This window comes from Moschus berezovskii, chromosome 7 (assembly GCF_049115385.1).
Source record: "Moschus berezovskii isolate FMDL1 chromosome 7, NW_MosBer_1.0, whole genome shotgun sequence".
NCBI lineage: Eukaryota > Metazoa > Chordata > Mammalia > Artiodactyla > Moschidae > Moschus > Moschus berezovskii.
In genome coordinates, this window is record NC_142466.1 from 33,448,824 (window position 1) to 33,462,591 (window position 13,768).

The 13,768-nt window shown below is 36.8% G+C and overlaps 1 protein-coding gene across 1 annotated transcript in view; it reads right to left on the reverse strand.

Moving 5' to 3' along the window:
• Window positions 1-383: 383 nt before the first annotated feature.
• The window catches only part of CNTLN (centlein), a 341,044-nt gene continuing 327,659 nt past the window's right edge, over window positions 384-13,768 (reverse strand). Inside the window, exon 26 of the mRNA XM_055428174.2 lies at window positions 384-1,745. Coding sequence (XP_055284149.2) covers window positions 1,644-1,745 — 102 coding nt within the window. The 3' untranslated portion in view covers window positions 384-1,643. The remainder of the gene's footprint in view (window positions 1,746-13,768) is intronic.

Here is a 13,768-nt window from a genome sequence, read left to right on the forward strand (position 1 = left end):
TGGTTTCTTTACCACTAGTGTCACCTGGGAAGCACAGCATAGGTATAGTGTCATATAATAAAGGTAATGCTTTGCCACTGAATAGCAAAATAATACACACTTTACCTTAAAAATGAGACAGTTGACAGTCATTTCTTCTTCTTGTTTTTACATGGTGGGCAACCACTGGCATTAGAAAAATACAGTTATGGTAGTATTTATGGTACTCAAGATGCTGTCAAGTTGTAACTGTATCACTGTGACTTGAAGTGTGCCTACCAGTCCTGCAAAGTGGTGAGCACACTACATCAAGTCTGCTGCAACTACTCACCTGAACTACTAGTGCTAAGGCAGCCATAAATTATACAGAAACGAATGCGCATCTGTGTTCCAATTAAACTTTATTGATTGACATTAAAATTTGAATTTCATATAACTTTCACATGCTATATAGTTCTCCTTTTGCTTTTTTAAAAACATTTAATAATAACGTAAAAATCATTCTTAACTTACTGCAGGCTATGCAAAAACAGGTAGTAGGCCAGATTTGGTCTATGAGCTATAATTTGCCAACTCTGCCTTAAACTCATGGGACCCATATATTTCAAAGCAGGGAAGGAGGAATAGGAAGAACATAAATAAGTGAAGAAGTAAAGATAATTTTGTGTTATAAAGGAAGTTAAAATAGCAAGATGGCTAGGGAATGCTTAAGGATATTTGTAAATGCAAACCTGAATTATATGCAGGAGCCAGTCATGGGAAAGTTAAGTACAAAATATTGGAGAGAGAGAGAATACAAAGGCAACGGCTGGAGGCAGGCAGGTTTGGTGAATAGGAGGAAGCAAAAAGTTAGGTGTGGCAGGAACATAGGAAAGAGGGGAAATGACCAGGGAATGTTTGAGAGTCTAAATAAGGATGGCCATTATTAAGAATTTAATTAGCAGACTTGCGAGGACTTGTCTAATTAATGCACTTAGCAGACCTGCGAGGACTAGTCTAATTAATGCACTCGGTTTGCAGCCCTTGCTAATTTATATGACCACACAAAATATAGTGAATTTAAAAAAAAACAGAGAGTGAAGGAGAAGATGTTTTTATTTTTGCTGAATTGTTCTAGGAAAATACAGTATCTCCTATATAATCCAGTAGACTGAGAACAGACACAATTGGACTGCCCCATTCATTTCATTAAATGCTCACTCTTAAGTTGTAATGCTTTGCTTTATATTTGCTTTCAATACAAATGTGTTGCTTCTCAGGTGATTTAGAGCCATTTATAGCAGCTTTGTGTAAAAAGTATAGTTTCTTACAAAACTCAGAACATTAAGTCTTCAGTTTAAACTTTTTTCCTTTGATAATTTGTGTATGCCAAGCTTGTTCTAATTTCTTGTAATGTACTGGAAGGAAAACCATTTTCAAGTTTGCATTGATTTGTGGCAATATTTGTATTCAACAATCAAGTGCTACACTATTTCCTTTTAAATGGCCATGCACTTAATTAGTTTCACTTGTTCAGCAATTAATTGGTTTCAGAGACTTCTTATTTTGGTATTGACCCTGACTATTGATAGTTGGAGCAGATACTGTATCAGGACTGCAGTGCATGTTTTCTGATCACACCACATAAAGTTTTCACATCTGAAAAAAAGTTCTCAATCGTAGTATCATCTAGTATCTTTCATAATTGTAAAATATTCTTCAACTAGTCTCTTTTTTTCATTTATTTTTTCCAGTATTGCTTCTAGTAAATATGTGGCAAAAGGAAGCTGTAAAAGAAACACAGAAAAAAAGACGATCAAAACTCTGTATTTTCTTCAGTTCAGAAACATATACTAAATATCATTAAACCATTTGAACTGAGCTATCTGCAACTCTGCACCCGTAATGGTACCCTACTGGGTCTCCTTTCAACTGATCTTGCTGGTTAGTGTGGGTAATTTTGTCTTTTATAATAAAAATGATAAAGGAGCAGAAATAAAATGAAAAAAGATAAACGCCTTATTGAACAATTCATGGTTTACTGACCATGTTAATGTTGTAATCTGCAATACAAGCAGCTAAGCCGTTTATCTTCACTCAGTTGATCAATAGCAGGTTACAGTCTCTCTAGGGCCCAGAGGCCCACAGAAGTAGTACTACATGCTCATCACTCATAACAGAGGGAGTGCGAACTATCAATATACTTGCCTGCATTACAGTTGAACGTCTCGAGGACTGGAGGGTGAAATTTCAGAGGGAAAAAAAAATGGCAAAAGCATATACATTGATTAAGTTGTTACAGAAAAGTTTATTTGGCATATCAAAGTGTAATACACATGTTGCAAACTGCTGAGTTTATGAAATGTAGAGTACATTTTAAAATTTAATAATTTATATAACATTTCTGGTAAAGTTTTATTGTTCCTGGGCTTTATTGAGTTGCCTGTAGAACTCATAACAATACACTTATAGGTGACAAGTAAAGGAAAATCTGAAATGTTCCCCAGTTACCACCCAAAGCCATACTGACTTCCTTTTATCCTGCTTCCCAGCTATCTAGTTTCATGTAAGAGATTTGTAACAATCAAGAAATTCATTAACTCATTTTTTGGAATTGCCCTTTTGATTAACCAGGGAAGACTACTTTTGTCTCCCTGAATAGAATAAGGACACTTGAGCCCAGTACCCCTTCCCTACAGAGATGTACAGTCAGGCCATTCTTTGTGCTAGGACAACCACCGACAGCATCACTGGTCAGCACCCAAACAAAATCAGTCCGATGCCCTCCATGTAAGTTGTTCTGTTCACCTGTGCTCAGACCAGCTGTGCTCAGCCAGTGATTATAATTAGCTAACCCAGCATAATGGTTATTTTCTGAATTCAAACTGAGAAAAAAAGAGAGAAAAGACTGGCCAGTGGTGGTGAAACACCAGGCCAAAGTGGCACAGATTGTGTAAGCCATGAAGAAAATACAGAGACCAAAGCTGGCCCATAGAATTGCCTCAGAGCCTAAGTAGCTTTCTAGTTTAACTTCCGTCTTACCTTTATAATAAATTGCCTTGTCCTTAAAATACTCTTGAGTCTCTGTCAGGAGAGCCTCTATCTATAGTCTATGTCAGGAGCTTCACACATTTGTCTTACTTAAAATTTAACACTAAAGTATAAGATACAAAAATACCATATTTGTTCACTTTTTAAGATACAGGTGAATATAAGATACCCACATTGACTTAAAAACAGCTTTTTCTGGAAAAAAGGAACCTACCACATTAAATATACACAAATTGCATATGTATTTTAATTTCAGAAATGTGAAAATGTGGGGAAATGCATCATAGAATCAAGGAACAAGAATATGTTAGATTTCCTTCTGAAAGATAATGAATGATACAGCAAATCCTTACTTTGAGAAAACTGCCCTTCTGGGATGCAGAAAAGTTATACATATTTGCCAGTTTTACAAATGAAATAATTTAGATTCTCAGGGCATTAATATTAGATGTTAAATAAACACACACACACACACACACATACACACACACACACACACAAAGGCAAAACTACTGGGTAATTTTGTTTTGACTATGGCCCTCAGTACCGTATGCAATCCAACAAAAAAGAAAACAAACAAGATAAGAATACCCTCCCATCTCTTCCTGGTAGAGCAAAGGCAGAAATGAGCATTTAAAAAAGTTGTTCTAAAAAGTAAAAGTTGTTCTAAGAAAAACAGAGTTCTCTGATCAAGTAAGTGTGGGAAACAAACCAAAATTTAAATGTTATTTTATTTCAGGATCTCTTAGAGACTTTAATATTTGCTAATGCACTGTGTGTCTTGCAGAGGGCAATGTAATACCCTGTTTCTAAATTCATGGGTCCACACTTTTCTCATAGTCTGTTTATCATGTGGCACTAGTGGTCCATGGAACACACTCTAGGAAACATGCTGGTTCTACAATTTCCTATATAATGATGTCACAGCACTTTTACCAGGCCACAATGTACTGACATTAATTATCTCATCTGCACATTTCAAAGTTACAAACTCGGCCTACTTTTCTTATCTTGCAATCAGAACAATTTTCAACATGTCATGTACTTGAACATTTGGCTTCCCCCTAAAAATAGTCTAAAAGTCTCTCTTCCAGAAAGCCTCCAAGGTGGAACAAGAGGTTCATTGACTAATTTATTGCTAATAACTCTTATATTTTCTTCCTTTGGCTCCCAATAAAATGAAAAGCCCCGCAGTTAAACACAAGTGTTTAAATTGTGTCTCCTAAGCTTACCAAGGGAACATTTCATGCAAAGATGGGCTTGATAAAGGACAGAAATGGTACGGACCTAACAGAACCAGAAGATATTAAGAAGAGGTGGCAAGAATACACAGAAGAACTGTACAAAAAAGAGTTTCACGACCCAGATAATCACGATGGTGTGATCACTCACCTAGAGCCAGACATCCTGGAGTTCAAAGTCAAGTGGGCCTTAGGAAGCACCACTATGAACAAAGCTAGTGGAGGTGATGGAATTCCTGTTGAGCTATTTCAAATCCTGAAAGATGATGCTGTGAAAGTGCTGCACTCAATATGCCAGCAAATTTGGAAAACTCAGCAGTGGGCACAGGACTGGAAAAGGTGTCTTCATTCCAATCCCAAATAAAGGCAATGCCAAAGAATGCTCAAACTACCGCACAATTGCACTCATCTCACATGCTAGCAAAATAATGCTCAAAATTCTCCAAGTGAGGCTTCAACAGTACATGAACTGTGAACTTCCAGATGTTCAAGCTGGTTTTAGAAAAGACAGAGGAACCAGAGATCAAATTGCCAACATCTTTTGGATCATCAAAAAAGCACAGGAGTTCCAGAAAAACATCTACTTCTGCCTTATTGTTTGACTTTGACTGTGTGGATCACAACAAACTGTGGAAAATTCTTCAAGAGATGGGAATACCAGACCACCTGACCTACCTCTTGAAAAACCTATATGCAGGTCAGGAAGCAACAGTTCGAACTGGACATGGAACAACAGACTGGTTCCAAAGAGGAAAAGGAGTACGTCAAGGCTGTATATTGTCACCCTGCTTATTTAATTTATATGCAGAGTACATCATGAGGAACGCTGGGCTGGAAGAAGAACAAGCTGGAATCAAGATTTCCGGGAAAAATATCAATAACCTCAGATATGCAGATGACACCACCCTTATGGCAGAAAGTGAAGAGGAACTAAAAGGCCTCTTGATGAAAGTGAAAAGAAAACAAGGGCAGATGGATGTACACAAATTGGGCATCTAAACAACCATGAGTTTTACTTGGTCTATACTGTAATCTTTTTTTAAAGATTAATTAATGTATGCATTTATTTATTTTTGACTGTGCTGGTTTTTCTTTGCTGCATGTGGGCTTTCCCTAGTTGCAGAGAGTGAGTGAAGGCTACTCTCTAGTTGTGGTGCTGGGTTTCTCATTTAGATGGCTTCTCTTGTTGTGGAGGATCTAGGATGTGAGGACTTAGTAGTTGAGGCACATGGGTTTAGTTGCCTCCATGGTAAGCGGAATCTTCCCCGACCAAAGATTGAACCTGTGTTCCCTGCATTGGCAGGCATATTCTTAACCACTGGACCACTAGGGAAGTCTCCATACCATAGTCTTGAAGGGGGTCTTTCTGGTTGTTCTGGCTGTCCTGGTTGAAAAAGGTGACTTCTCTTATGGGAAACACTTCCCCTAACTTCACACAGATTTTAGGCTTCTCTTACATGTGAATGACCACAGATGTATGCCAGTGATAGAACTTCAACTTTATCACTCACACTTACAAATTATGACTTCATTTAGAGGCGTTTCTGTATAAAGGTAAGATATGACTGATACTTGCAGATGCTGGAGAGCTACACTAGAAGAATAACAAAGCCTCAAATCTATAACTCTGAAACATACAGATAGTTTACAGCATCTGCATGAACTGGAAATATGCTCTCAGTAGTATAAAACTGAAAATTTTTGTGTTGAAAGAAAAAGATTGAAATAAGGGTATCTTTTTAAATCTAAAGGGAAAGATTAACATTTTTTTTGCCAATTTCATTCTTATTTTTAGTTTTAAAACTATTACCAAATGATATTGTTTTCAAAATAAAAATTGACTTTAATCCAGCTGAGTCATACTCAAAGTAAAGATATTACATGTTATTTATTATACCTGCTTTTAACAAAGATATGATTCAATGAGATTTTGAGAGTTTAGTAAGAGAGACTAATATAGTTTGCTAATTATAAAATTGAAGGTGCAAAATTTGGTATAAATAAATATTTGTATGCTTACTCAGCTATCTTATAATTAAAAGATTGAACTTCATAAAATAATCAAGAATGGTATGAGAAACAATGATTTACTTATAGTTTAAAACTCGCACTTAATTGTAAGCTAAGTTTCCTAAATATTGCTTATATTTCTGGCACATATCTATCTATCTACGTATTTATCTATCTATCTTAGAGTGTCACTGAATATTGAAGTCTGTGTCTGCTATTCTAAACTTTGGTTAAAGCTATAACTTGCTTTCCTTTCATTTCCCCCACCCCAATTTTTTACAGTGGTAAAATACATAAAACATAAAATATACCTTTTACCTTTAATGACATATGTCTTTTTCCTGGTATCATGAAAGTAGGCTTGAAATGGTTAAATTAAAAAAAAAATCCCAGCAAGGCTCTGAATGGAGAATTTTTAACTCTTGCAACTTTAGCCTGATGTGAGGAGTATGTGTGGGTGACTGTGTGTGTTTATGTGTGTGGAGAGAGTGACCATGGGAGTTCGCATGTATGTGGCATGTTTTAAGTGTGTTGTAAGTGAAACACTGAACGCAACAGAGTAAATGTCTTCAGGACATTTGTTGTAAAGAGTAACTTTCTGGTAACTTTCAGGCTGGAAGTTATTCTCTTTACCAAAGCCAGGGAGATTTATAAAACCTTCTCACTGCTGTGTCACAAAGCATCTATAGAAGATAAGCATGTTTTGCAGAAAGGGCACAGAGGAAAGAGCCATTTTAAATTTCAGCATTTGTAAGATCTGAAGCAACCTAATAGGAACAGGGATATTTAAAGGCAAAGAAAAACCACTGATCAAAGTCTGTACGTTAAATTATCAACAACCGAAGCAGGATTTTTGATATGGCTCCCATACAAGAAAATGATCTACACAAAGTAGATGAAAACTGCCTAAATGGAATCTGGAAAACAAAATCAAGACCCATTTTCTAGCCATTCCTGGATACGGGTTTTTAAAATATAAATCCTAGTAAAGAAGCACATTGTAGTTGTAACTGTGTATATTACTTGCTTTATATAAGTATACATATTTTATTATACATACCCATAATTCTGTTCAAGTTTGTTGAAAAACTTTCATAGTTTTTATATTTTATCTGTTTATTGTTCTCCATCACCAGAAATATAAGCTCCATGAGGACAGTGATTTTTGTCTCTTGTTCACTGCTTCTATCTCCAAACCTGAAATGCGGTAGACACTACTGCATGAATTACCTTTCATGCAGTAGACACTTGGCAACATGTTGTTAAAATGCCTTCCATAGCTTGGGCTCAACTTTATCTCCACTAATTCTTTCCATGGCCTTATAAACTCACAAGTACATAAGACTGTTTCAGGTATTATTAAGTCCTGAAAACAAAACTAAATGACCTTTTCTATAATTTCGAGGATCAGAATGGACAGAACAATTAAATAATGTCTCTTAGAGGGCAAATGTAAATAACTGACTCCTATTTGTTTGCATATAGGAGGAAGTAACATCAATTAGAATATGATAGAGGTACAGCTCTTTCTGTGCCAACTGAAAGGAAACCTATTAAATATGAAATTCAAAAATTTATTTCATTTATTCATAGTTATGCCCAATGGACAGAAATTCAAATTCAAATGCATTTAACACAGTCTCTGCTAATGAGGGGGGTAACATAGCATATGCGATATAATAACTTTATTGGATTTAATTTTATTTTTTTATTTTTTTTATATCTAAAAAAGAATTTTATTAAAAAAGCACAAATGCAAAGAAATGAACAGAGGAAAATTTATGCGTCAAACCTGGACTGGTCACTTATGATAATATACATGCTACAATTCCATTCTCTCCAATCATTCCACCTTCACCCTCTCCCACAGAGTCCCAAAGACTGTTCTAAATGCCTATGTCTCTTTTGCAGTCTCTTATACAGGGTTCAGGTTACCATTTTTCTAAATTCCATATATATGCGTTAATATACGGTATTGATGTTCTTCTTTCTGGCTTACTTCACTCTGTATAATTGGCTCCAATTTCATCCACCTCATTAAAACTGATTCAAATGCATTCTTTTTGATGGCTGAGAAATACTCCATTGTGTATATGTACCAAAGCTTTCTTATCCATTCATCTGCAGATGGACATCTAGGTTGCTTCCATGTCCTGGCTATTATAAACAGTGCTGCAATGAACATTGGAGTACATGTGTCTCTTTCAATTCTGGTTTCCTCGGTGTGTATGCCCAGGAATGCGATCGCTGGATCATATGGCAGTTCTATTTCCAGTTTTCTGAGGAATCTCCACACTGTTCTCCATAGTGGCTGTACTAGTTTGCATTCCCACCAACAGTGTAAGAGGGTTCCCTTCTCTCCACACCCTCTCCAGCACTTATTGCATGTAGACTTTTGGATAGCAGCCATTCTGACTGGTGTGAAATGGTATCTCATTGTGGTTTTGATTTGCATTTCTCTGATGTGGATTTAATTTTAAAGGTATTCTTTTTATTCTTTTTTCACTGTCTCATATTAAGGAATTCGTTTTTTAAATGGAGATGTAATCCACATAAAATAAATTTTACCATTTTGAAGTGTATAATTCATTGGTTGTACACGGCTATACAACCATTACTTTCATCTAATTCCAGAACGTTTTCATCACCCCAAAAGAAACCCTGTACCCATTAGCAGTCACTGTTCCTCTGCCCCCATCCTCTGGCAACCACTAACCTACTTTCTGTCTTGATTTGCCTCATCCAGACATTTCATATGAATGCAATCATACAATAAGTTGCCTTTTGTGTATGGCTTCTTTCACTTAGCATAAGGTATACAAGGTTCTTCAATGCTGTAGCATGTATCATCATGTCATTTCATTTCATGACTGAATAATATTCCACATATGCATATAACATGTTTTGTTTATTCATCCGTCAGTTGATGGTCCTTTGGATTCTTCTACTTTTGAGCTATTATGAACTACTGAGCGCTATGAACATTTATGTAGAAGTTTTTATATGGACAGTCCATTCTGAAGGAGATCGATCCTGGGTGTTCACTGGAAGGACTGATGCTAAAGCTGAAACTCCAATACTTTGGCCACCTCATGCGAAGAGTTGACTCACTGGAAAAGGCCCTGATGCTGGGAAGGATTGGGGGAGGGAGGAGAAGGGGACGACAGAGAATGAGATGGCTGGATGGCATCACCAACTTGATGGACATGAGTTTGAGTGAACTCCGGGAGTTGGTGATGGACAGGGAGGCCTGGCGTGCTGTGATTCATGGGGTTGCAAAGAGTCGGTCACGACTGAGTGACTGAACTGAACTGAACTGATGTCTTCATTTATCTTGAGTATATACCTAGGGGTGGAACTGCTGGGTCATATCATCTCTAGTTTTTAACTTTTGGAGAAAGTGCCAGATTGTTTTCGACAGGGGTGGCATCACTGTACATTCCTACCAGCAATGTACGAGGGTTCTAATTTCTCCACATCCTCACCAATGCCTGCTATTGTCCTCCTTTTTGATCACAGCCATCCTCCTGGGTATGAAGTAGTATCTCATTTTGGTTTTTGGCTTACATTTCCCTAAAGGCTAATGATGCTGAGCATATTTATATGTGCCTACACCAACTCGATGGACATGAGTTTGAGTGAACTCCGGGAGTTGGTGATGGACAGGGAGGCCTGGCGTGCTGTGATTCGTGGGGTCGCAAAGAGTCGGACACGACTGAGCGACTGAACTGAACTGAACTGAATGGCTATCTGTATATATTCTTGTAGAAATGGCTATTAACAGCCTGAAGGTCTGTTTCTTTTCTCTTGTTGTTGAGTTGTAAGAGTTTGAAATGTGTTCCTAAATGGTTAGATTTCACTGAGAAATGCCAGACAGAAGGCTTGGGTGAACTGTGAAGTCCCTGAATGAAAACACTGTGAGTCCCTGAATGCTGTTATTGAAACATTGGAGAAGGAAATGGCAACCCAATGCCTGGAGAATCCCATGGATGGAGGAGCCAAAACATTACCTACTAAATTTTTTACAGCTTCAGACACTGTCATCTTCTCTCTACCAAATCTGATCTACCTCTTTTGATCCCTAAAACTCTTAAAGGTATCATCATCTTTCTCATCATATAAGGTATTAAACTCACCTCTCTTTGGTTTCTGCTTTCTCACCCCTTCATTTAATCTCAGTTCTGCTATGTGATTCAGGGACTACAAAATGGGTCATATCTATCTCGTCCTTCCTATTTTTATGGTGAGGACACAGGCAAGCCCCCACTGCTTTTGTCTAGACTACCTTCTTGCTCCTAGTCTCTTCTCCCTCTAAACCATCCTACACATTGATCTTGTGCAGCTTTCTAACACACAACTCTGACTGCAAAGTTTCCATAGTTTAGTTTAGTTTCCATTGTTTAGTCTCAGCCAACTTTCCCTGTTTCTGTTTTTTTCCCTCCCACTTCCTAAAATACAGAAAAAACTAATTTTGGAAGGTTTTTCCACCCTATTATGATCATTAATTTGCTTTTTTGTCTCTGCCATTAACTGTAAGTTTTAAAAAATGTAATAATGCAGAAGAGGAATTAATACAAGTAAAACTCTTCAAAGAAATGAAAACACAGCTGTGTCATAAAAAATGAGAGTAGATATAAAAATGACTTTTTTCCAGTATGGCTCTTATTACTAGAAACCTGTGGGAACAAAGGTTAGGTGCAGATAAAGATCAAATACTTAAAATTACCAATTGTATCAGGACCACTCGATGGGAAGACATACATTTGCATTCTGTGTTAAATATAGATAAGTTAAGGCTCTGCTGCTGCTGCTGCTGCTGCTAAGTCCGCTTCAGTCATGTCCAACTCTGTGCGACCCCATAGACAGCAGCCCACCAGGCTCCCCCGTCCCTGGGATTCTCCAGGCAAGAACACTGGAGTGGGTTGCCATTTCCTTCTCCAATGCATGAAAGTGAAAAGGGAAAGTGAAGTTGCTCAGTCATGTCTGACTCTTGGCGACCCCATGGACTGCAGCCTACTAGGCTCCTCCGCCTAGACCTTTTAATTCTCACTCCTGGCTAACAGTATCAGCAGCTATTACATTTTTGTCCAGGTCCATATTGTCACATGGTAGAAAAGCTTTTTATTTTGCGGTAATTATTTTATCAATATAAATTTAAGTCAAATAAATGCAGAAAAAATTTTTTTAACAGAAAACAATTCTGTGGCCTAATCCTAATAAGAAAAGATAAAACCTCAGGGCCAGATTCATTCCTATGATGCCAGAATTCTATTATATACAACACTCAACACAGAGGGAGGACATATAATGGAAGTTTTCTTATAATTTAATCTTCAAAGTATTTTAATAATCAAATATCAATATTGAATTCATTTGGAATTTTTCAGGGAATGTACTCAACTACTCCACAGCTTCAAGATCACATAACCTCAGGTACATGGAGCTGTATCGCATAAACTAAACAAAATGGATGAATGAATGTATTTACACTTTTACCCACATAATCCTGTGAGCATAACTTAAGACTCCCAAAAAGTAGTGGACAAAGAAAACCTTTTCTAAAATTCAGGACAAATATAATTGCTAGAATTTAGAGAGAAGGAGGAGGCTTAAAAAAAGATGTTTTCTATTTTATAGATTTTTCTCTTGGGCATAATTATAAAGTGACATTCAAGTGCAACCAGCCAAGTCCCTACTTTTTTTTTCTTACAGAATTCAAAGACATCAGCAAAACCACCTATGTCAGTAATAAAAATAAAAGTCTTTGACTTTTTAAATGTTATCATTCTGTCACAGTGGAATAAAATTAGCTTGACAAATGCTTTAAAGGCACATGGTGCAGTTCATTATGTATAACAGCAACAGCAGCAGTTTTCCAGTGTTCATAGAGGCTGCTCCATTAAATTTACCTTCAGTCAATAATTAGGAGTCCACAAATAAACCTGGGCAATTAAATCAATACTGCCAGGCAATTATATTCCAGAGTCCAGGCTCATTGGCACAAAAAGGCATTATATCAAACTGCAGTATTAAGCGGTCTAATGCCATTTTCAACAGGATTTTTTTTACACTAACTGGACAGAATAAGCATACATCCAGATAACATAGAATGCACATATGTATATCTACATGTGCAGATTTGGTGTTAATAGAGCTTTAGTAACATTTAATAAAGATTTATACATATGGATTTATGATTTTTATGTTCATAATTGATGATAATACTTCCATATCAAAAGGTCATACTTACATGTTGAATGTTTAAAAAATCCACTAAAAGTATATTTTTATAACATTCTAGTTAAAAAAAAATAACCCGTATCAATCATTACTGAATTCCTTTGATGTGCCAGGTACCGGACTGAGTGCTGGGAATGCAATATGACTGAGAAATGGCTTTTCTTCTCAAAAGCAAGAAGGCTTGCCCTGCACCTTCATGTCTGCACTTAAACAACTTGAAGCAAAAAAGTGCCCATCACCTTCTGTTACTATAGATAGTAATAGTCATAGTATTTCCAGATAATGTTTCAAAAATATATAAAATGGGTACTAAGAATATGAATAGTTCACGTATTATTTACTTATTCTTGCTTTTCCAAAAACCCATACACTGCACTCACAGAACAAGAATACTTTTTTTTAATATTTTGAGAAATACATTTTAGCTGTTTTGAATCAAGTTCATTTTTGAAATCAACAATAATTAGGTTGAGCAAAAAGAACCATAATGAAAAAGTTGTAGAGTACATTACATGTTGTCAGTGATATCAGAACAAAAGTCGGCTATGACTAGAAAAGCAGGGCTCTCACCTGCCAATAAACTGCCCTGATCACTTACAAGAGGGGCACATCCCAGCAGACTATATGTGTATTAAAAAAATACTTGAAAGAGAAGAAAAAGTATCACACAGGTCACAGCAGCAGTCTCAATAGACCCCTCAGGGATTTCCACTCGTCTTGGCCTTGTCATCCTCTATGCAGCTTTCCACTCGGCCCAGAAAATGTCGATAGGAAAATGTTTGAGGGGCCTCTGGTGGAAATTTTTTCATTCTTTCTGCATTGACAGGATGCCAAATCAATATTTACTTCCCACTAACAAGCTGCTCGAGGTCTCAGTAGAAAATATTGTAGAGAATGCGGGAAGACACAGTAATAAACAGCTGTCTGGCTGTGAGGAAAACATGCATTGACTGGAAACAGGGCCACAGTAAAAGGTCACTGAAACCCGTGAACTCCTCAGGTGTCCATATCAACTACTAACTTTAAAGACACATAATAAAGAATCTCTTTTCCTAAGAGAGCTGAGAGAATGGATCCTTTTCAGTCTAGCAAGCATAGAGGTTGACTCAATAATTTAATTAATGTATTTGCTAAGACCCGTGTTGGCTCTTTCCCAAGGCATTTGCTTCATTTGTTAAGTCCAGAAGTACAAATAGAGGGTTAACTTTCCTGTCTGCCTATTGGAATACTTGTTTACCTAACAGAAGCAAGTAATGTGTAAATGTTTC